The sequence below is a fragment of the Bombina bombina genome, chromosome 6, assembly GCF_027579735.1.
Source record: "Bombina bombina isolate aBomBom1 chromosome 6, aBomBom1.pri, whole genome shotgun sequence".
In the NCBI taxonomy this organism is placed as follows: Eukaryota; Metazoa; Chordata; class Amphibia; order Anura; family Bombinatoridae; genus Bombina; species Bombina bombina.
In genome coordinates this window covers 721,453,236-721,478,313 of record NC_069504.1, presented here as the reverse complement: position 1 = coordinate 721,478,313, position 25,078 = coordinate 721,453,236, and the positions used below count along the sequence as shown (strand labels likewise).

Here is a 25,078-nt window from a genome sequence, read left to right as displayed (position 1 = left end):
TGATATCAGCTACATCTACTGCATTCAAGGCTGAGTTTACATTATAAGGGTATGGCAGGATTTTCTCATCAATTCCATGTCAGAAAATAATAAACTGCTACATACCTCTTTGCAGATTAATCTGCCTGCTGTCCCCTGATCTGAAGTTTACCTCTCCTCAGATGGCCGAGAAACAGCAATATGATCTTAACTACTCCGGCTAAAATCATAGAAAAACTCAGGTAGATTCTTCTTCAAATTCTACCAGAGAAGGAATAACACACTCCGGTGCTATTATAAAATAACAAACTTTTGATTGAAGATATAAAAACTAAATATATCACCATAGTCCTCTCACACATCCTATCTAGTCGTTGGGTGCAAGAGAATGACTGGGGGTGACGTAGAGGGGAGGAGCTATATAGCAACTCTGCTGGGTGAATCCTCTTGCACTTCCTGTAGGGGAGCAGTTAATATCCCACAAGTAATGATGACCCGTGGACTGATCACACTTAACAGAAGAAAATGTAAAGAAAAAAAAGAAGAAAAAACTCTGTAGGTGATTCTGTAAGGTTTATGTTTTTTTATTATGTTTTTTTTTTTAATGGGAAGGTATGTTATCTCCCTATTAAAACAGAATAAATGACTTTATAAGGGTTATTTTCTGATATGTGTTTTTAATGGGAAGTTATGAAATGTGTCCCTTTTAATTACATATTTAAAACTGGTAAAAGTAAAATTTTGTTGATGCATTTCTTCCTGTTGTCTATATGAAACTATTTGAAAACAAGGTTTAAATATGCTAGTGTTTAAAAAAAAAAAAAATCAAAGAAAACAAATAATCAATCAAACAAGACCAATGTCAAATATTGTATTTATTTGTCACCAGGAAAAAAAAAGTTAATTTGATACCATGCTCACTCAACCACGTGAAAGTCTTTTTTGTGTTCTGTGTGTTTCATAGAAATAACAGGAAATATTAGACTGTAAAAATAAGTAAACAAAGGAAAAAAAAAAAGGTGGGATGATTGTCCAATATAGTCAACATCATTCCCCAGAAGTCTTTATAACATGAAACAGGGTAACATTGTACAGAACTTGATGACCATTATTCCAAGTGTAAAGAACTCTCTCTCGTGGGTTGTAGTCCAGCATTGATATGTGGGAATACTGGTTGTGGAATGGAATATCTGTGTACTCATAAGTAGATGAATTTGTGTAGTATGCAAAGTAGATCTTGGCTCCTGCCAAATGAGAATTGGTCACGTAGAGGGTGCCGCAGATCATGAAGGATTCTCCAGCACTACGTTTTGGGAATCCAGTGTCCCATGTCTGGAGGATCTCCAAAGTTTGAGGATCCAGCTTGCTTACCACGATGTTTCCTGCATTCTGGTTGGTTGTGTAAACTGCCCAGAGCCCGTTTTCATCCACCATGAAGTCAATGTCAGAGAAGCCACCCCAGGAGTAAGGGAATGTATTGTTGTAGCCAGCGTTGTTAAGACTTCTTTGAACAGAGACACTGCGTGACCGGAAATGATACTTTACCACAATGTTGCTCTGGTACTTGTTGTAGTAGAGAGAACCATTGTATACCACATGCCCAGTTCCAGACCAAGGGTGAGGAAGAAGATGCTGAATGAAGTTTTGGCCTTTGATAAAATCATTGAGACTTCTGTATTCCAAGACTCTACGACCCTTGAAATAACCATCCATGTACCAGACCTTAAAGAGAAAAGAAAAAAAGATTATGCTATTAGACTGATTATGATCTGTTATTATAGGAAACAGCCAAAAAATCCTGTAATTTATAAGAACAATTTAGGAAAAAAACGACTTAATTATGGACATTACAGAAAGGCAGGGATTCAAATGACCTACTTTACAAGCACTGTGAAAACAGTCCTGTATCCTAAAGATCTTATATATGTCACAATGTCCTTAAAACACTGGACCCTTTTATAGTTATATATACAAAGACAGTCCTTAACCCATTAAATATTGTAATATAAGTATATCTAGTTAATATTGTACAACAACAAAATGTATTAATAGAATAGATAACAGTACATTTGGTATAATTCTAGCTATAAGATTTCTGTGAAAAATTATGAGAGGGGAAAAAAAGATTACATTTTAAAAAAAAGCATTTAATTTTTATATCCAGAATTTTTTATTTCTGACAAACCTATTATTTTTACATTATTAAAAATGTAAAAAAAAAAAAGTATCATACAAAAAATAACATGACTACAATATGTATGATATATTATTGGTTATAAAATCAATAACAATTCTCATATATTAATTAAAACCCAGTTCACACTGAGTATTAATGCTACGTAACCATTATTGCGTTCTCCTAGGTAATACGTCTTTATTGCTTACAATGAGCATTACTTTAGATAATATTGTATAGCCACTTAGCATTAATAGGATTTCCACCATTATTCAATACAGCCAGCATTTAAAATGCAGGCCATTGCTGCTTCAGATCAATAGTATTACACTTTGCTCTCAGGACTGATGACATTACGACTAAAAATTAATTGTATTACAAGTTACAATCAATAGTGTTACTTCTTTGAATTAATGGCGCCATCACTTAGAAGGATTGTGTTACTGCTTAGAATCAATAGTGTTACACTGGTACTTAGAAGTAAGAGATTGCCACTTAGAAATAAAATGATGATTGTTGATTGCTGTATACTATAGGATCTAAGTAATCTAAACAAATATGTGCATTTGATGTCTTAAATGATCAAATGGAATAAAATAAATTACAATAGTTATTAGTTGTTTTACCTCAGAGCAAAGTGACCTAGTTCTATTTTTATATTTAATGAGTTATTTTATTGCATTATTGATGTTATTAAAGATAACAGGGCAGATATTAATGGTACAGTTTCATCTACAGAGGAGTATCATTGATTTTGATGATTCATAACATCTGGAAAGTAAAATAATTTGACATTGTAGTCAACTTTTTCTTTGTTTCATCAACATGTATTTTATTTTTTTAACTTGTTCTTTTCCTAAATAAATCAATGAATTTGTGTTATACTTGTAAAGTCAATTAGTATTAGTAGGTAATAAACAGGCACTAGGGTATTAGTTTCATTTTAGAATTAAAGAGCTTAAATGGACAGTAAAGTCATAATTGTACATTTATGATTAAGAGAGAGCAATTTTAAACAACTTTCCAAGTTACTTTTATTATTTAATTTGCTTCATTTATGTGTTATCCTTTGTTTAAGGGTTTATCTAGATAAGCTTATGAGCAGCAAAGCACATGAGTGCTAGCTGCTGATTGGTGGCTGCATATATATATATATATATATATATATATATATACCGATTGTCATTGGCTCACGCATGTGTTCAGTTAGAAACCAGTAGTGCATTGCTGCTCCTTCAATAAATGATACCAAGAGAATGAAGCAAATTTGATAAAAGAAGTAAACTGGCAATTTGTTTACAGTTATTTGTTCTACCTAAATCATAAAAGAAATATGCTGTCCCTTTAAAAATGTTTAACTTGTTTAAGAAAAGCAAATATTTTCAGCATGTGTAAATGCTGCTCTTTTAAATGCATGGTTAAAAATGAGTACAATTTCTCTCTAAATGTTATCAAGTTAATTCAAAATTAAATATTTTTGGTATCTTTAGATATTAGTCAGGTTGCTCAAGGAATAATTTATTTATGTCAAGATGCTGGGCATTAAGAGAATTAAAGGGATATGAAACCCACATTTTTTTCTTTCATGATTTAGAAAGAGCATGCAATTGTAAACAACTTTCTAATTTACTTCTATCATCTAATTTGCTTAATTTTCTTGATATTCTTTGCTGAAAAGCATATCTAGATATGCTCAGTAGCTTCTGATTGGTAGATGCACATAGATGCCACGTGTGATTGGCTCACCCATGTGCATTGCTATTTCTTCAAAAAAGGATATCTAAAGAATTAAGCAAATTAGATAATAAAGTAAATTGGAATGTTATTTAAAACTGTATCCTCTTCTTAAATCATGAAAGAAAATGTTTGGGTTTAGTGTCCCTTTAACGTTGAGATGATTGATAAGACTGAATGATGCTACATTAGAAAGCACTTTTATATAAAGTCCTAGGGGACTTTGAGGTTTGATTGGCTAAATGTAGCCACCAATCAGCAAGCATTAACCAGGGTTCTGAACCAAAAATGAGCTGGTTCCTTAAAGGGACAGTATACACTCATTTTCATATAACTGCATGTAATAGACACTACTATAAAGAATAAGATGCACAGATACTGATATAAAAATCCAGTATAAAATGGTTTAAAAACTTACTTAGAAGCTTTCAGTTTAGCTCTATTTAAAAGGTAGCTGGAAAGCCCACTGCACGTGGGAAATAAGACACTCCCCCCCCCTTCTTTTGCATATGAAAAGACCCTTTACACAAACAGGAGCAAGCTGGAGAAGGTAGCTGACGGTATTCAAATAAAACTTTGGGGCTTGGTTAGGAGTCTGAAAATCCGAGCAATGTTATTTAAAAATAAGCAAAATTATACATTTAAAAAAAAAAAAAAAACTTTATGGGCTTTATAAATAGATCTACAAAACATTTATGCAAAGAAAAAATGAGTGTATAATGGCCCTTTAAGCTTACATTCCTGCTTTTTCAGCTAAAGATACCAAGAGAAGTGGTTACACTTTTGCATTGGTTGAAAAAGAGGTGTGTAATAGGATAGCTTAAGAAGTAGTTACAATTATACATTTGTTAAAGAAGAGGAGTACAGTAGGACAGTTTAAGAAGTAGTTACAATTATACATTTGTTTTCGAAAATGTGTGAAGTATGATGGCTAAAAGAGTGGTGACCATTATACATTTCAAGAGAAAGAGTTATGCAGTAGGATGGTTTAAGGCATCATTACCATTTTGCATTGATTGAAAAAGAGGTATGAAGTAGGATTGCTTACAATTATACATTTGTTAAAGAAAAGATGTGAAGTATGATGCCTTAGGAGTGGTGACCATTATACATTTGAAGAAGATGCAAGCAGTAAGATTGCCTAAGAAGTTGTTACCATTATGCATTGGTTGAAGAAGGGGCATGCAAAAGGCTGATTAGAAAATGGATACAATAAGAATGTCCAATGTTTTCATGGAAGGGCACATTGATTTTTTTTTCTTGTAGGCTCAGTAAATTATTTAGACTAATATTTAACTCCACATAAACAAATGCAAAAACTCAACAATGTAAGTCCTGTAACCAAACAATATATACACTGATTCTTCCAGAGGCAGCAAGAAAGAGTTGATTGTAGAGAGGAAATGCTTTTTATTAAAAGAAAAACAATCTACAAAATGTCTGATTTTGTATAGCTTTAATGATGCTGTTCAAATTTGTTATACCAAAAACACACCTTTCAATATTAAGAATCCTATATCTAAGACATGAAGTCTTGGGGATGGGTTGGAACAGGGATGGGACAGTCTGTGAGTGTGACTGATGTAAGGGGAGGAGTTGAGTCAGCAAGAGGTAAATGGGCATGATTAAGATGAATGGCTGAATGTGTGAGCTGATCCTGGTTGTCCTAAATTTGACTTTTTGAAACTAGGATAAGGGAAGAGGCAGCAGGGGGAGTGGGAGTTTTCAAACCTATACAATCCTGCAAAGTTGCAACAGCTGGGAGCTCTGCAAAAAGGATATCTTTTACTCAGAAATTTTATTCTGATCAAAACGTGTAACCATCACACCTCAATTTTTAAAATCTACTAACAGATATATTATATACGATATATTATTATTATTATATTATTATCCTTCAAATTTAAAACTTATAAAACAAAATAAGGATTTTTTATTGATTTCTTTGTTGGTAACTGACTGTTACAAAGAAAGTTCATTAAACTAGTAGTCATTTTAAACATCTTTTGCTAGCAGAATAATTTATCAAATAAAATTGAAGTAGCTCCCGGGATTTGCAGTCAACACTGACAAGAAATTTCTCATTCTCTGGCCTAGTTTGGAGCAGTTAAGCTGCTTATTATTTGTGAGGGAATATATTTTTATGCTTGTTAAAATGAACACTTACACAGATATTCTGCAATGTGTTGTCATATTTTAGGCATTTTTATTTGTTTAGTTGAGAAACAATAACTATGAGTTATGATACAATCTGTCTTTAATCACCTTCAGGTTATAGCTGACTTTATTTTAAATGCGTTTTGGCTTTGGGCCACAGAGCTGTGTTGGCAAACTGTGATAGAGCTTGATTTGAAGGTGAAGATGCCCACAAACAAGAGGTACAGTAAATTTAATGAACAACGTCTTGTAACACTTAACTAGTGTTACAGATTTGTTTTATAGGGTTGTAAATTTGAGTGAATGAATATACATATGGATTATAGAGAGGTGTATTCTAGTTAAATGAGTAGAATTTAAATAAAGTATATATAAAGTGTGTTTTGAAATATACATTTTCTACTAGTTCAGTAGTCCCGGTTGAGGATTTGCAGTGTACAGAGCAAGAAATCATTTACTTAACACTAAGATTGGTAACTTATTCCCCTTTATATCTACCCATGCTTTCTTTTACTCTTTATTTGGTGACAGCAGCTTATGCCAAAAATGAATAAGCAATCAGAAATGATAACAAGACAAGAGCACATAATTTGGTGTTATATAAGTTATAATAATAAGAACAAGAGATAGAGAGAGAAAACAGTAAAAACGGCTCAGGGGCAGCCTAAAAATATAGAACTTATGTAAAAGACAAATAAACAAATAAGAAGCTAACAGGAATTATTCAGTCTTCTTATATGACTACAGTCCTATAGAGGAGAGTCTATGCAGAACCATATGTCAAAGAGATAGCATTTTTTTTTTGTTATAGCTGCAGAACCTTGAGGGAAAATGACAACAGGTTCCTTGAGGAGGAATAGTCTACTTATAGACTGTAATACTATGGGATGGAACCTAGAGGAACAGACTTGTAGACCTTTTTCTAAATTGGTTAGTCTGTTTTCCAACAAAATTAACAATTGCACAGTTTATTTTTCAGTTTACAAACTTTACCTTTTTTCTTCAATCCCTAATAACTTTTGACTATTACAGGAAGTTCTAGAGGGATACTGGCAAGTCATATAGCATCAGCAATAATATTAGTAGCGACCCAAGCACTCCAAATTTAAAAATAAATGCTAGTGTCTGTTTCTTGATTCAGTTCCTTGACATAACTGATGTTGCCATCTCAGGACATAGGATTGGCAATATCATGATTCTTCAGAGTAGTAGAGAAAGGGCTCAGGCAGGCAAAGTGCTTTTACAATGATCCAATCAGCCAATAGGATTGAGCTGGCATTCTATTGGATGGCATTCTATTGATTGCATCAGCCAATAGGATTTTTTCTACCATAATTCCGATTGGCTGATAGAATTCTATCAGCCAATCGGAATTGAAGGGGCGCCATCTTGGATGACCTCACTTAAAGGAACCTTCATTCAGTCGTCGGCCGTCGTTTGAAGACCATGCTCCACGTCGGATGTCTTGAAGATGGACCCGCTCCGCGCCGGATGGATGAAGATAGAAGATGCCGTCTGGATGAAGACTTCTGCCTGTCTGGAGGACCCCTTCTGCCCGGTTGGATGAAGACTTCTCCCGGATTCGTTGAGGACTTCGGCCCAGTTGGGTGAAGATGTCTCACGGTAGGGTGATCTTCAGGGGATTAGTGTTAGTTTTTGTTAAAGGGGGATAGGGTTGGTTGTGTGGGTGGTTGGTTTTAATGTTGGGGGGATTTGTACTAATTTTTACAGGTAAAAGAGCTGATTACTTTGGGGCAATGCCCCGCAAAAGGCCCTTTGAAGGGCTATTTGTAATTTAGTATAGGGTAGGGTTTTTGTTATTTTGGGGGGCTTTTTTATTTTTTTAGAGGGATTAGATTAGGTGTAATTAGTTTAAAAATCTTGTAATTATATTATTATTTTCTATAATTTAGTGTTTGGGTTTTTTTCGTACTTAAGATAATTTTATTTAATTGTAATTCATTGTATTTAGTTTAGGGAATTCATTTAATTATAGTGTAGTGTTAGGTGTAATTGTAACTTAGGTTAGGTTTTATTTTACAGGTAAATTTGTCTTTATTTTTACTAGGTAGTTATTAAATAGTTAATAACTATTTAATAACTATTCTACCCTAGTTAAAATAAATACAAAGTTGCCTGTAAAATAAAAATAAACCCTAAGATATTTACAATGTAACTATTAGTTATATTGAAGCTATCTTATGGTTTAATTTACAGGTAAGTATTTAGTTTTAAATAGGAATTATTTAGTTAATTAGCCAAGCAGTGGGGTGATAAAGAAAGGAGTAGAAAACATCAACAAAGGAAATTTGGAAATAATTGTGCTTTATACAAAAAAATCATAACCACCATAAAAAGGGTGGGCGTCATGGACTCTTGCCAATATGAAAGAAATTAATTTATCAGGTAAGTTCTTACATAAATTATGTTTTCTTTCATGTAATTGGCAAGAGTCCATGAGCTAGTGACATATGGGATATCAATACATAAGATGTGGATCTTCCACTCAAGAGTCACTAGAGAGGGAGGGAATAAAAATAAAAACAGCCATATTCCGCTGAAAAAATTAATCCACAACCCAAAAAAATAAGTTTATTTTTATTTTGAAAGAAAAAAAACCTTAAATCTAAAAGCAGAAGAATCAAACTGAAACAGCTGCCTGAAGAACTTTTCTACCAAAAACTGCTTCCGAAGAAGCAAATACATCAAAACGGTAGAATTTAGTAGATGTATGCAAAGAGGACCAAGTTGCCGCTTTGCAAATCTGATCAACTGAAGCTTCATTCTTAAAAGTCCATGAAGTGGAGACTGATCTAGTAGAATGAGCTTTAATTCTCTGAAGCGGGGCCTGACCCGACTCCAAATAAGCTTGATGAATCAAAAGTTTCAACCAAGAAGCCAAGGAAATAGCAGAAGCCTTCTGACCTTTCCTAGGACCAGAAAATAAAACAAATAGACTGGAAGTCTTCCTGAAATTTTTAGTAGCTTCCACATAATATTTCAAAGCTCTTACCACATCCAAAGAATGTAAGGATCTCTCCAAAGAATTCTTAGGATTAGGACATAAGGTAGGAACAACAATTTCTCTACTAATGTTGTTAGAATTCACAACTTTAGGTAAAAATTGAAAAGAAGTCTGCAAAACTGCCTTATCCTGATGAAAAATCAGAAAATGAGACTCACAAGAAAGAGCAGATAACTCAGACACTCTTCTAGCAGAAGAGATGGCCAAAAGAAACAACACTTTCCAAGAAAGTAGTTTAATGTCCAAAAAATGCATAGGTTCAAATGGAGGAGCCTGTAAAGCCTTCAGAACCAAATTAAGGCTCCAAGGAGGAGAAATTGACTTAATGACAGGCTTAATACGAATTAAAGCCTGTACAAAACAGTGTATATCAGGAAGTATAGCAATCTTTCTGTGAAATAAAACCGAAAGAGCAGAGATTTGTCCTTTCAAGGAACTTGCAGACAAACCCTTATCCAAACCATCCTGAAGAAACTGTAAAATTCTAGGAATTCTAAAAGAATGCCAGGAGAATTTGTGAGAAGAACACCATGAAATGTAAGTCTTCCAAACTCTATAATAAATCTTTCTAGAAACAGATTTACGAGCTTGTAACATAGTATTAATCACTGAGTCAGAGAAACCTCTATGACTTAGAACTTAGCGTTCAATTTCCATACCTTCAAATTTAATGATTTGAGATCCTGATGGAAAAACATACCTTGAGATAGTAGGTCCAGCCGTAACGGAAGTGGCCAAGGCGGGCAACTGGACATCCGAACCAGATCCGCATACCAAAGCCTGTGTGGCCATGCTGGAGCCACCAGCAACACAAAAGACTGTTCCATGATGATTTTGGAGATCACTCTTGAAAGACGAACTAGAGGCTGGAAGATGTAAGCAGGATGATAACACCAAGGAAGTGTCAACGCATCCACTGCTTCCGCCTGAACATCCCTGGACCTAGATAGATATCTGGGAAATTTCTTGTTTAGATGAGAGACTATGAGATCTATCTCTGGAAGACCCCACATCTGAACAATCTGAGAAAACATATCTGGATGGAGAGACCACTCCCCTGGATGTAAAGTCTGGTGGCTGAGATAATCCGCCTCCCAATTGTCTACACCTGGGATATGCACCGCAGAGATTAGACAGGAGCTGGATTCTGCCAAAGCAAGAATCCGAGATACTTCCTTCATAGCTTGGGGACTGTGAGTCCCACCCTGATGATTGACATAAGCCACAGTTGTGATATTGGGGGGTAGTTATCAAGCCGTCAACCTCAAATACGCTGGAATTCCGCAGCGTATTTGTGGCGAGGCTGATACGCCTTAGTTATCAAAGGCTCGAGACCGGCAAAAGTAGAATTTTGTGACGTAAGCTTCGATCCGCCGGACTCAGTCCGACACAGATCGATTCTTACGTCACTCCAGATGTTCCGCACACAAGTGCGGCACATTCTCACTACTTTTGCTAGTTATCAAATGACTAGCAGGTACGCTCGGCACTTTTACGGCCCAGCGTACCTGGTTTTCAATCCGCCGCCCCTGGAGGTGGCGGATCCCATAGGAATCAATGGGAGTCTGACCATAGCGAAAGTACAAGTTCGCTGCTGCCAGACATCCCATTGATTTCTATGGGAGCTGTCTGCACCTAACACCCTAACATGTACCCCGAGTCTAAACACCACTAATCTGTCCCCCCTACACCGCCGCAACTAAATAAAGTTATTACCCCCTAAACCGCCGCTCCCGGAGCCCACCGCAAGCTACTCTATACATATTAACCCCTAAACCGCCGCTCCCGGAGCCCACCGCAACTATAATAAATGTATTAACCCCTAAACCGCCGCTCCCTGAACCCGCCGCAACCTATATTAAATGTATTAACCCCTATCCTGCCCCCCCTACACCGTCGCCACCTATAATAAATGTATTAACCCCTAATCTGCCCCCCCTACACCGTCGCCACCTATAATAAATTTATTAACCCCTATCCTGCCCCCCACTACGCCGCCGCCACTGTAATAAAATTATTAACCCCTAAACCTAAGTCTAACCCTAACCCTAACGTCCCCCTAACTTAAATATTAATTAAATAAATCTAAATAATATTTTTATTATTAACTAAATTAATCCTATTTAAAACTAAATACTTACCTTTAAAATAAACCCTAATATAGCTACAATATAAATAATAATTATATTCTAGCTATCTTAGGATTTATTTTTATTTTACAGGCAACTTTCAATTTATTTTAACTAGGTACAATAGCTATTAAATAGTTATTAACTATTTAATAGCTTACCTAGCTAAAATAAACTGAAATTTACCTGTAAAATAAATCCTAACCTAAGTTATAATTACACCTAACACTACACTATACTTTAATAAATTATTCCTATTTAAAACTAAATACTTACCTGTAAAATAAACCCTAATATAGCTACAATATATATAATAATTATATTGTAGCTATCTTAGGATTTATATTTATTTTACATGTAACTTTGTATTTATTTTAGCTAGTTAGAATAGTTATTAAATAGTTATTAACTATTTAATAACTACCTAGCTAAAAGAAATACAAAATTACCTGTAAAATAAATCCTAACCTAAGTTACAATTAAACCTAATACTACACTATCATTAAATTAATTAAATAAAATACCTACAAATAACTACAATTAAATACAATTACATAAACTAACTAAAGTACAAAAAATAAAAAAAGCTAAGTTACAAAAAATAAAAAAATAAGTTACAAACATTTTACAAATATTACAACAATTTTAAGCTACTTACACCTAATCTAAGCCCCTTAATAAAATAACAAACCCCCCAAAATAAAAAAATGCCCTACCCTATTCTAAATTAAATAAAGTTCAAAGCTCTTTAACCTTACCAGCCCTTAAAAGGGCCTTTTGTGGGGGCATGCCCCAAAGTTCAGCTCTTTTGCCTGTAAAAGAAAAAATACAACCCCCCCCCAACATTAAAACCCACCACCCACATACCCCTAATCTAACCCAAACCCCCCTTAAAATAACCTAACACTAATCCCCTGAAGATCATCCTACCTTTAGTTGTCTTCACTCAGCCGAGCCACCGATGGAACTGAAGAGGACATCCGGACCGGCAGAAGTTATCCTCCAAGGGGCGCTGAAGAAATCTTCCATCCGATGAAGTGATTCTCCAAGCGGCGCTGAAGAAATCTTCCATCCGGGCGAGGTCATCTTCCAAGAGGCGCTGAAGAAGTCTTCTAGCCGGGCGAGGTCATCGTCGAAGCCGGGTCTTGAATGTTCATCCCGCCGACGCAGAACATCCTCCTTTCCCGACGAACTACCGACGAATGAAGGCTCCTTTAAGGGACGTCATCCAAGATGGCATCCCTTCAATTCCGATTGGCTGATAGGATTCTATCAGCCAATCGGAATTAAGGTAGGAAAAATCTGATTGGCTGATGGAATCAGCCAATAGAATGCGAGCTCAATCTGATTGGCTGATTGGACCAATCGGATTGAACTTGAATCTGATTGGCTGATTCCATCAGCCAATCAGATTTTTCCTACCTTAATTCCGATTGGCTGATAGAATCCTATCAGCCAATCGGAATTGAAGGGACACCATCTTGGATGACGTCCCTTAAAGGAGCCTTCATTCGTCGGTATTTCGTCGGGAAAGGAGGATGTTCCGCGTCGGCGGGATGAACATTCAAGACCCGGCTTCGACGATGACCTCGCCCGGATAGAAGACTTCTTCAGCGCCTCTTGGAAGATGACCTCGTCCGGATGGAAGATTTCTTCAGCGCCGCTTGGAGAATCACTTCATCGGATGGAAGATTTCTTCAGCGCCCCTTGGAGGATAACTTCTGCCGGTCCGGATGTCCTCTTCAGTTCCATCGGTGGCTCGGCTGAGTGAAGACAACTAAAGGTAGGATGATCTTCAGGGGATTAGTGTTAGGTTATTTTAAAGGGGGTTTGGGTTAGATTAGGGGTATGTGGGTGGTGGGTTTTAATGTTGGGGGGGGTTGTATTTTTTCTTTTACAGGCAAAAGAGCTGAACTTTGGGGCATGCCCCCACAAAAGGCCCTTTTAAGGTCTGGTAAGGTAAAAGAGCTTTGAACTTTATTTAATTTAGAATAGGGTAGGGCATTTTTTTATTTTGGGGGGGTTTGTTATTTTATTAGGGGGCTTAGATTAGGTGTATGTAGCTTAAAATTGTTGTAATATTTGTAAAATGTTTGTAACTTATTTTTTTATTTTTTGTAACTTAGCTTTTTTTATTTTTTGTACTTTAGTTAGTTTATGTAATTGTATTTAATTGTAGTTATTTGTAGGTAATTTATTTAATGAATTTAAGGATAGTGTAGTGTTAGGTTTAATTGTAACTTAGGTTAGGATTTATTTTACAGGTAAATTTCAGTTTATTTTAGCTAGGTAAGCTATTAAATAGTTAATAACTATTTAATAGCTATTGTACCTAGTTAAAATAAATTGAAAGTTGCCTGTAAAATAAATATAAATCCTAAAATAGCTAGAATATAATTATTATTTATAGTGTAGCTATATTAGGGTTTATTTTAAAGGTAAGTATTTAGTTTTAAATAGGAATAATTTAGTTAATAATAAAAATATTATTTAGATTTATTTAATTAATATTTAAGTTAGGGGGGTGTTAGGGTTAGTGTTAGACTTAGGTTTAGGGGTTAATAATTTTATTACAGTGGCGGCGGTGTAGGGGGGGCAGGATAGGGGTTAATAAATTTATTATAGGTGGCAATGGTGTAGGGGGCAGGATAGGGGTTAATAAATGTAATATAGGTTGCGGCGGGTTCAGGGAGCGGCGGTTTAGGGGTTAAACTATTTATTTATTTGTGGCGAGGTGCGGGATCAGCAGGATAGGGGTTAATAATTTTATTATAGAAGGCGACGGTATAGGGGGGGCAGGATAGGGGTTACTAGGTATAATGTAGGTGGCAGCGGTGTCCGGGAGCGGCGGTTTAGGGGTTAATACATTTATAAGAGTTGCGGCAGGGTCTAGGAGCGGCGGTTTAGGGGTTAATACATTTATAAGACTTGCGGCAGGGTCTAGGAGCGGCGGTTTAGGGGTTAGTAACTTTATTTAGTTGCGGGGGGCTCCGGGGGCGCCGGTATAGGGGGTAGAACAGTGTAGTTTAGTGTGAGTGCTTAGTGACAGGCTAGCAAGAAACCTGTCAAACAGCCAAAGAGCAGCGAGATCGGATGAGTGATAACTCTCACAGTCCGCTGCTCATCGCCCCGCGGCTTTTTGACAGCTTTTTTTGATAACTTAGGCGTATTTTTTCAGGTCCGCGGCGGCGAAGGTAGGCGAGCTTAGGCGGGCGTATTGGGCCGGCGAAGGCAGGAAAGTAGACACGTTGATAACTACCCCCCATTGTCTGTCTGAAAACAAATGAACGGTTCTCTCTTTAGCAGAGGCCAGAACTGAAGAGCCCTGAGAATTGCACGGAGTTCTAAAATATTTATTGGTAATCTCGCCTCTTGAGATTTCCAAACCCCTTGTGCTGTCAGAGATCCCCAAACAGCTCCCCAACCTGAAAGACTCGCATCCGTTGAGATCACAGTCCAGGTTGTCCGAACAAAAGAAGCCCCTTGAACCAAACGATGGTGATCTATCCACCATGTCAGAGAGTGTCGTACATTGGGATTCAAGGATATTAATTGTGATATCTTTGTATAATCCCTGCACCATTGATTCAGCATACAAAGCTGAAGAGGTCTCATGTGATAACGAGCAAAGGGGATCGCGTCCGATGCTGCAGTCATGAGACCTAAAACTTCCATGCACATAGCCACTGAAGGGAATGACTGAGACTGAAGGTGCCGGCATGCTGCGACCAATTTTAAATGTCTCTTGTCTGTTAGAGACAGAGTCATGGACACTGAATCTATCTGGAAGCCTAAAAAGGTGACCCTTGTCTGAGGAATCAAGAAACGTTTTGGTAAATTGATCCTCCAGCCATGTTTCCGAAGAAACAACACTAGTTGATTTGTGTGAGATTCTGCAGTACGTAAAGACTGAGCTAGTACCAAGATATCGTCCAAATAAGGAAACACTGCAATACCCTGTTCTCTTATTACAGATAGTAGGGCACCCAGAACCTTTGAAAAGATTCTTGGAGCTGTTGCTAGGCCAAATGGAAGAGCAACAAATTGGTAATGCTTCTCTAGAAAAGAGAATCTCAGAAACTGATAGTGTTCTGGATGAATTGGATTATGAAGGTATGTATCCTGCAAGTCTATTGTGGACATATAATGTCCTCGCTGAACAAAAGGCAGAATAGTCCTTATAGTCACTATCTTGAAAGTTGGTACTCTTACATAACGATACAAAATTTTTAGATCCAGAACTGGTCTGAATAAATTTTCTTTCTTTGGTACAATGAATAGGTTTGAATAAAACCCCAAACCTTGTTCCTGAGGAGGAACTGGCATAATTACCCCTGAAGACTCCAGGTCTGAAACACACTTCAGAAAAGCCTGAGCTTTTACTGGATTTACAGGGATGCATGAGAGAAAAAAATCTTCTCACAGGAGGTCTTACTCTGAATCCTATTCAATACCCTTGAGAGACAATTCTCTGAATCCAATGATTTTGGACAGATTTTATCCAAAAATCCTTGAAAAACCTTAATCTGCCCCCTACCAGCTGAGCTGGAATGAGGGCCGCACCTTCATGCAGACTTAGGGACTGACTTTGATTTCCTAAATGGCTTGGATTTATTCCAATTTGAGGAAGGCTTCCAATTGGAAGAAGATTCCTTGGGGGGAGGATTGAGTTTTTGTTCCTTATTCTGATGAAAGGAACGAAAACGGTTAGAAGCCTTAGATTTACCCTTAGGTTTTTTATCCTGAGGCAAAAATACTCCTTTTCCCCCAGTGATAGTTGAAATAATAGAATCCAACTGAGAACCAAATAAATTATTACCTTGGAAAGAAAGAGATAGCAATCTAGATTTAGATGTCATATCAGCATTCCAAGACTTAAGCCACAAAGCTCTTCTAGCTAATACAGCTAAAGACATGGATCTAACATCAATTTTGATAATATCAAAAATGTCATCACAAATAAAATGATTAGCATGTTGCAGTAAGCAAATAACGCTAGATATGTCAGAATCCAATTCTTATTGCGCTAAATAGGCCTTCCTATTACTTTTATTCCTACTTTTATTCCTAGAAGGAATAAAAGTAGTACCTGGCTTATTCCATTCCCTAGAAATAATATCTGAAATAGCCTCAGGAATGGGAAAAAACCCTGGAGAAACCACAGGAGGTTTAAAAACAGCATTTAAACGTTTATTAGACTGAACGTCAATAGGACTGGTTACCTCAATATCTAAAGTAATTAACACTTCTTTTAATAAAGAACCCATATACTCTATTTTAAATAAATAAGTAGATTTGTCAGTGTCAATGTCTGAGGAAGGATCTTATGATTCAGATAGATCCTCATCAGAAGAGGATAAATTATTATGTTGTTGGTCATTTGAAATTTCATCAGCTAAATGGGAAGTTTTAAAAGACCTTTTACGTTTATTAGAAGGTGGAAATGCAGACAAAGCCTTCATAATAGAATCAGAAACAAATTCTTTAAAATTTACAGGTATATCATGCACATTAAAAGTTGAAGGAACTGCAACTGGCAATGTACTATTACTGATGGAACCACTATCTGCATGTAAAAGTTTATCATGACAACTATTACAAATGACATTCGGTTGGAATAATTTCTACAATTTTACAACAAATGCACTTAGCTTTGGTAGAACCGATGTCAGGCAGCAATGTTCCAGCAGAAACTTCTGAGGCAGGATCAGATTGGGACATCTTGCACAATGGAAGAGAAAAAACAACATATAAAGCAAAATTATCTATTTCCTTATATGACAGTTTCAGGAATGGGAAAAAATGCAGTAGCATAGGCCTCTGATAGCAAAAAGCAAGAGGAAAACATACAAGTGGTATTGAAATAATGAAAAAGTTTGGCGCCAAGTATGACGCACAACGTAACGTAAACTCTTTTTTGGCGCCAACCGGAAATGACACACTTGCGTCACTAATGACGCTGCCGTGTGAAAGGTCTCAGCGTCACGTATGACACCGTAAATGACGAAGTTGTGTCATAAACATATTTTTTTTGCACCAAAAATTCTCGCGCCAAGCATGACGCAATAAAGTTTAGCATTTGACGCATCTGCGGGCCTAATACCCGCAATTGCAAGAAGTAGTCAATTGAAAAAGACTAAACCCCAGGTAAGAAAAAAATTTCTTAAAATGTTTAAATTCCCCAAATATGAAACTGACAGTCTGCAGAAGGAAATACATGAACCTGACTCATGGCAAATATAAGTACAGTACATATATTTAGAACTTTATATAAATGCATAAAGTGCCAAACCATAGCTGAGAGTGTCTTAAGTAATGAAAACATAAGACACCCATCCACATATAGCATATAGTGATGTCGCGAATAGTTCCCGGCGAACATAGCATGTTCGCGTTCGCCGTGGGCGAACATATGCGATGTTCGATCCGCCCCCTATTCTTCATCATTGAGTAAACTTTGACCTTTTACCTCACAGTCAGCAGACACATTACAGCCAATCAACGGCAGACACTCCCTCCCAGACCCTCCCACCTCCTGGACAGCATTCATTTTAGATTCATTTGGAAGCTGCATTCTTAGTGAGTGGAGGAACAGTGTAGCTGCTGCTGATTTAATAGGGAAATTGATAGCTAGGATAGTGTATTCAGTGTCCACTACAGTCCTGAAGGACTCATCTGATCTCTGCTGTAAGGACAGCACCCCAAAAAGACCTTTTTACACATCAGTCTGATTATTTTTTTTTCCTCTTTAATCTAATTGCAGTTGCCTGCCTGCCAGCGTGTGTGTCAGGCTCACAGTGTATACTGTGCCCACTTGCCCAGTGCCACCACTCATATCTGGTGTAACAGTAGTGTAGATTTAAAAAAAAAAACACTTTTTTGACTGTGTTAAATAATAGCAGTCAGTTTCCTTCACACATGTGCTTTTCAGGGCCTGCCTGCCAGGGCACAGTGTCAGACCAGTGCAACTCATATCTGGTGTAACAGTAGTGTAGATTTAAAAAAAACAACACTTTTTTGACTGTGTTAAATAATAGCAGTCAGTTTCCTTCACACATGTGCGTTTCAGGACCTGCCTGCCAGGGCACAGTGTCACCCCAGTGCAACTCATATCTGGTGTAACAGTAGATTAGATTTAAAAAAAAAAAACAACACTTTTTTGACTGTGTTAAATAATAGCAGTCAGTTTCCTTCACACGTGTGCGTTTCAGTGCCTGCCTGCCAGGGCACAGTGTCACCCCAGTGCAACTCATATCTGGTGTAACAGTAGTGTAGATTTAAAAAAAAAAACATTTTTTTGACTGTGTTAAATAATAGCAGTCAGTTTCCTTCACACGTGTGCTTTTCAGGGCCTGCCTGCCAGGGCACAGTGTCACCCCAGTGCAACTCATATCTGGTGTAACAGTAGTGTAGATTTAAAAAAAAAACACTTTTTTGACTGTGTTAAATAAAAGCAGTCAGTTTCCTTCACACATGTGCGTTTCAGGGCCTGCCTGCCAGTGCACAGTGTCACCCCAGTGCAACTCATATCTGATGTAACAGTAGATTAGATTTAAAAAAAAAAAACAACACTTTTTTGACTGTGTTAAATAATAGCAGTCAGTTTCCTTCACACGTGTGCGTTTCAGTGCCTGCCTGCCAGGGCACAGTGTCACCCCAGTGCAACTCATATCTGGTGTAACAGTAGTGTAGATTTAAAAAAAAACAACACTTTTTTGACTGTGTTAAATAATAGCAGTCAGTTTCCTTCACACGTGTGCGTTTCAGGGCCTGCCTGACTGGGCATAGTGTCACCCCAGTGCAACTCATATCTGGTGTAACAGTAGTGTAGATTTAAAAAAAACAACACTTTTTTGACTGTGTTAAATAATAGCAGTCAGTTTCCTTCACACATGTGCGTTTCAGGGCCTGCCTGCCAGGGCACAGTGTCACCCCAGTGCAACTCATATCTGGTGTAACAGTAGTGTAGATTTAAAAAAAACAACACTTTTTTGACTGTGTTAAATAATAGCAGTCAGTTTCCTTCACACATGTGTGTTTCAGTGCCTGCCTGCCAGGGCACAGTGTCACCCCAGTGCAACTCATATCTGGTGTAACAGTAGTGTAGATTTAAAAAAAAAAAAAAAACACTTTTTTGACTGTGTTAAATAATAGCAGTCAGTTTCCTTCACACGTGTGCGTTTCAGGGCCTGCCTGCCAGGGCACAGTGTCACCCCAGTGCAACTCATATCTGGTGTAACAGTAGTGTAGATTTAAAAAAAAAAACACTTTTTTGACTGTGTTAAATAATAGCAGTCAGTTTCCTTCACACATGTGTGTTTCAGGGCCTGCCTGCCAGGGCACAGTGTCACCCCAGTGCAACGCATATATGATGTAACAGTAGATTAGATTTAAAAAAAAAACAAAAAACTTTTTTGACTGTGTTAAATAATAGCAGTCAGTTTCTTTCACACGTGTGCGTTTCAGTGCCTGCCTGCCAGGGCACAGTGTCAGACCAGTGCAACTCATATCTGGTGTAACAGTAGTGTAGATTTAAAAAAAACAACACTTTTTTGACTTTGTTAAATAATAGCAGTCAGTTTCCTTCACACGTGTGCGTTTCAGTGCCTGCCTGCCAGGGCACAGTGTCACCCCAGTGCATCTCATATCTGGTGTAACAGTAGTGTAGATTTAAAAAAAAAAAAACACTTTTTTGACTGTGTTAAATAATAGCAGTCAGTTTCCTTCACACGTGTGCGTTTCAGGGCCTGCCTGACAGGGCATAGTGTCACCCCAGTGCAACTCATATCTGGTGTAACAGTAGTGTAGATTTAAAAAAAAAAAACACTTTTTTCACTGTGTTAAATAATAGCAGTCAGTTTCCTTCACACGTGTGCGTTTCAGGGCCTGCCTGCCAGGGCACAGTGTCACCCCAGTGCAACTCATATCTGGTGTAACAGTAGTGTAGATTTAAAAAAAAAAAAACACTTTTTTGACTGTGTTAAATAATAGCAGTCAGTTTCCTTCACACGTGTGCGTTTCAGTGCCTGCCTGCCAGGGCACAGTGTCACCCAGTGCATCTCATATCTGGTGTAACAGTAGTGTAGATTTAAAAAAAAAAAAAACACTTTTTTGACTGTGTTAAATAATAACAGTCAGTTTCCTTCACACGTGTGCGTTTCAGGGCCTGCCTGCCAGGGCACAGTGTCACCCCAGTACAACTCATATCTGGTGTAACAGTAGTGTAGATTTAAAAAAAACAACACTTTTTTGACTGTGCTAAATAATAGCAGTCAGTTTCCTTCACACGTGTGCGTTTCAGGGCCTGCCTGCCAGAGCACAGTGTCACCCCAGTGCAACTCATATATAGTGTAACAGTAGTGTAGATTTAAAAAAAAAAAAAAAACTTTTTTGACTGTGTTAAATAATAGCAGTCAGTTTCCTTCACACGTGTGCATTTCAGGGCCTGCCTGACAGGGCATAGTGTCACCCCAGTGCAACTCATATCTGGTGTAACAGTAGTGTAGATTTAAAAAAAACAACACTTTTTTGACTGTGTTAAATAATAGCAGTCAGTTTCCTTCACACGTGTGCGTTTCAGGGCCTGCCTGCCAGGGCACAGTGTCACCCCAGTGCAACTCATATCTGGTGTAACAGTAGTGTAGATTTAAAAAAAAAAAAAAAAAAACTTTTTGACTGGGTTAAATAATAGCAGTCAGTTTCCTTCACACGTGTGCGTTTCAGGGCCTGCCTGCCAGGGCACAGTGTCACCCCAGTGCAACGCATATCTGGTGTAACAGTAGTGTAGATTTAAAAAAACAACACTTTTTTGACTGTGTTAAATAATAGCAGTCAGTTTCCTTCACACGTGTGCGTCTCAGGGCCTGCCTGCCAGGGCACAGTGTCACCCCAGTGCAACTCATATCTGGTGTAACAGTAGTGTAGATTAAAAAAAACAACACTTTTTGGACTGTGTTAAATAAGAGCAGTCAGTTTCCTTCACACGTTTGCGTTTCAGTGCCTGCCAGGGCACAGTGTCACACCAGTGAAACTCATATCTGGTGTAACAGTAGTGTACATTTAAAAAAAAAATACAATTTTGACTGTAATAGATTGAATAGCAGTTAGTTGTTTGCAAGCGTGTGTGTCAGGCCTACAGCGTCTACTCTGCAAACTTCTGCCAGTGCACAGTGCTACTCATATCTGTTGTCACAGTAGCTTGCACGCATAGTACCACCAATCAAAAAAAAATGACAGGCAGAGGCAGGTAACCCCGCAGGGGCCGTCGTGTTCGTGGTGCTGTGATTCCCTTTGACCCTAGAATAATGGCCAGTGTTCAGAGGCCACGTACCCCAAACTCAAACATTTCTGAGGACATAGTTGACTGGCTAACACAGGACACCCAATCTTCTACAGCTTCCGCTCGGAACCTTGACGCACCATCCTCCTCCAGCTTAGCTTCGGGCACCTCTCAAGTTACCACTCGCCCGCCTGCCGCCACCACCAACACAAGCACCACAGCCGCTTCACTTGATCTGTCAGAGAAGTTATTTACACATCAGTTGGAAGAAATGAGTGATGCGCAACCATTATTGCCAGAGGATGTAGATAACAGGGATATGTCTCAGTCAGGCAGCATTACACACATGGACGTACAGTGTGATGATGATGATGTTGTACCTGCTGCGGGAGTTTGGTCTGTCACTGTGAAGCGTGCTTAACCCTTACACTACCTGATCGATACAACATCATACCTGATGTTTTAAAGCACGTTATTCCAAACAATTTAGCAAAGTTAGGTGATTTATGCCCTTTATGGCTTAAAACCAGACTCTGCATCAACTATGCAATTTTCCATTGGAGTTTCGCCATGGATCCCCCTCCGGCATGCCACAGTCCAGGTGTTAGTCCCCTTTAAACAACTTTTCCATCACTATTGTGGCCAGAAAGAGTCCCTGTGGGTTTTAAAATTCGCCTGCCCATTGAAGTCAATGGAGGTTCGCCCGTTTCGCCCGTTCGCGAACTTTTGGGGAAGTTTGCGTTCGCTATTTGCGAACCCAAATTTTTAGGTTTGCGACATCACTAATAGCAGATAGCCAAACCAGTACTAAAACAGTTATTAGTAGAGGTAATGGTAAATTGAGAGTATATCGTCGATCTGAAAAGGGAGGCAGGAGATGAATCTCTACGACCGATAACAGAGAACCCATGAAATAGACCCCCGTTAGGGAAATCATCGTATTCAAATAAGTGATACTCCCTTCACGTCCCTCTGACATTCGCTGTACTCTGAGAGGAATCGGGCTTCAACAATGCTGAGAAGCGCATATCAATGTAGAAATCTTAGCACAAACTTACTTCACCACCTCCATAGGAGGCAAAGTTTGTAAAACTGAATTGTGGGTGTGGTGAGGAGTGTATTTATAGGAATTTTGAGGTTTGGGAAACTTTGCCCCTCCTGGTAGGATTGTATATCCCATATGTCATTAGCTCATGGACTCTTGCCAATTACATGAAAGAAATGTATTTCCCCATAGGAATCAATGGGGCTGCGTTAGGAGCTTTACGCTGCTTTTTTGCAGGTGTTAGGTTTTTTTTCAGCCGAATCTCCCCCATTGATTCCTATGGGGAAATCATGCACAAGCACGTTTTACCAGCTCATCGCTAACGTAAGCAGCACTGGTATTGAGGTGAGATGTGGAGCAAAATTTTGCTCTTCGCTCACTTTTTTGCAGCTAACGCCGGGTTTATAAAAACCCGTAATACCAGCGCTGTCTGCAAGTGAGCGGTGAGCATAAACTGCTCGTTAGCACCGCACCCCTGTTAACGCAAAACTCGTAATCTAGGTGATTGTGTTTGACCCACACTCTCTACAGAAACCAAAATGTAACTTCTGTAACTTGCAAAGGCTGCATATAAAATTGATGGTTAAGGCAAATTGCAGGGATTTAGAATAGATTTTGCTTTTTGGCTACCTTTCTCGGTAATGTGGAAAAAAGCACAATTTTTATCTAACAGCAAGACGTGGTTAATACCCTTTTAAGACAAGCTCCCAAATGCTACCTAATCACATGTTCAAGTGAAACAATTTTATCATTCTTGTTAATGATAATAATAGTCAGCCATTTCCACATGCAAACATATCTTCAGATCTAAAATATTTTTTCAGATTTCAATAACTTTATTCCTAATACTTCAATACATTTCCAGATAGCTTTTATATATTTTATCCATCTGTCAAGTTTTGCAATCATTCATTAAAAAGCTTTCAATACAGATTTCTCTCTGATGTTCTCTACCTCAGAAATCTAGCATCCTAAATAGATTTAAGTTGCTTCTTTATGTTTATACTTTTTTTACAGCTCATATTTTTTTCACAATAACAACATTACATTTTATTGAATTTGTTTCCTGTTTGTTGATCTTTTAAAGGGACAGTCTACACAAGAATTTTTATCATTTAAAAAGATAGAGAATCCCTTTATTACTCATTCCCCAGTTTTACATAACCAACACAGTTATATTAATACACTTTTTACCTTTGTGATTACCTTGTATCTAAGCCTCTGCAGACTGCCTCCTTATTTCAGTTCTTTTGACAGACTTGCATTTTAGCCAATCGGTACTAACTCCTAGGTAACTCCACGGGCATGAGCACAATGTTATCTATATGGCACTCATGAACTAACACCCTCTAGTTGTGAAAAAAATAATCAAAATGCATACAGATAAGAGGCGGCCTTCAAGGGCTAAGAAATTAGCAAATGAGCCAACCTAGGTTTTGCTTTCAAAAAAGAATACCAAGAGAATAAATCAAAATTGATGATAAAAGTAAATTGGAAAGTTGTTTAAAATCACATGCCCTAGATATTCTCTAGGTGCTGGTGGGAGGAGCACAGGTGCAAGGTTGTACAGCACTTGGTCTCCAGATCCTAATGAGAGCAGCTGGCAGTAATTTATCGTGCTATACACCCCTGCTCAGGTAGCAATTCTATACTGCTTCCAGCACCACCACAGTGCCATACCACTGTACTGAGCTCTGTAATGCAGCAAATTTATGGACTGATGCATACTACCTACTCTCCTTCTATAATTGGGAGAGGAGGAAAACTTTCTTAGAAAACTGCAGACAAACATTTTTTTTTCTTTCTCCCTACAAGACAAGTCCTGAAGCGGGTTAACGCTGCTAAAAGAACTTTTCCTGATTTACCCTGTCAAAAACAGAAAGGCTTTGCAGTTGACTTCACCCCTTCTTATTTGAGTGATCTTTGGGGCGTAAGTGTGAGCCGCAATGGCTGTTTAAAAACTGCTCTGGGCTGAATACTGACAGGGGAAAGTGTCTAACCTGTAATAAGGGTCCATCGGTGACTTGGCGATCTGTCTGATCCTGTTTGCTGATACAAGCTGTCGTGGTCCTGCACGGTGTCCCGCTGGGGTTTGAGAGTTCTGATTGGACCAGCAGAGGCGAGTCCCCTTGCGCAACACAGAGAGACCCCATAAACTAGGTCAGGTACTTTGTGGTCTAAGGGGTAACAGGCATAAAGCTGTTGTAAAGGAGGTGTACCCATGGGCACGTATTTAATTCCAAGTACTTTTGGCCCGGCGGAATACAGAAAGGGACTCTGATCAAATACAGAGACTCCTTGGCTTTTTTCTTTATTTTTTCTTATTTGCAGGTTTTTTTTTTTTTGTGTATCCCCTGTTACTAAAGGAATTAATAGGTTGGGAAAGGGTGAACTAAGGTTGATAAAAACATCTTATAGCTTTGTAATGGGAATTAAGGGTAAAGGAGTGAAAAACAAAATTATGTCAGATGTCAGTAACATAAAGCACTTTTTTTTTTTTTTTTAAAAGGGCCCAAAATGCTAGGTTAAAACTAGGCTCTGAGGAATAAGAGAA

General features: G+C 37.9%; 1 protein-coding gene across 2 annotated transcripts in view; it reads right to left on the bottom strand.

The window, feature by feature from the left end:
- Positions 1-836: 836 nt before the first annotated feature.
- OLFM2 (olfactomedin 2) overlaps positions 837-25,078 on the bottom strand; it is a 576,857-nt gene continuing 552,615 nt past the window's right edge. For both annotated transcript variants that reach the window (XM_053717919.1, XM_053717918.1), the window contains exon 6: positions 837-1,701. In XM_053717919.1, coding sequence (XP_053573894.1) covers positions 1,027-1,701 — 675 coding nt within the window. In that variant the 3' untranslated portion in view covers positions 837-1,026. The remainder of the gene's footprint in view (positions 1,702-25,078) is intronic.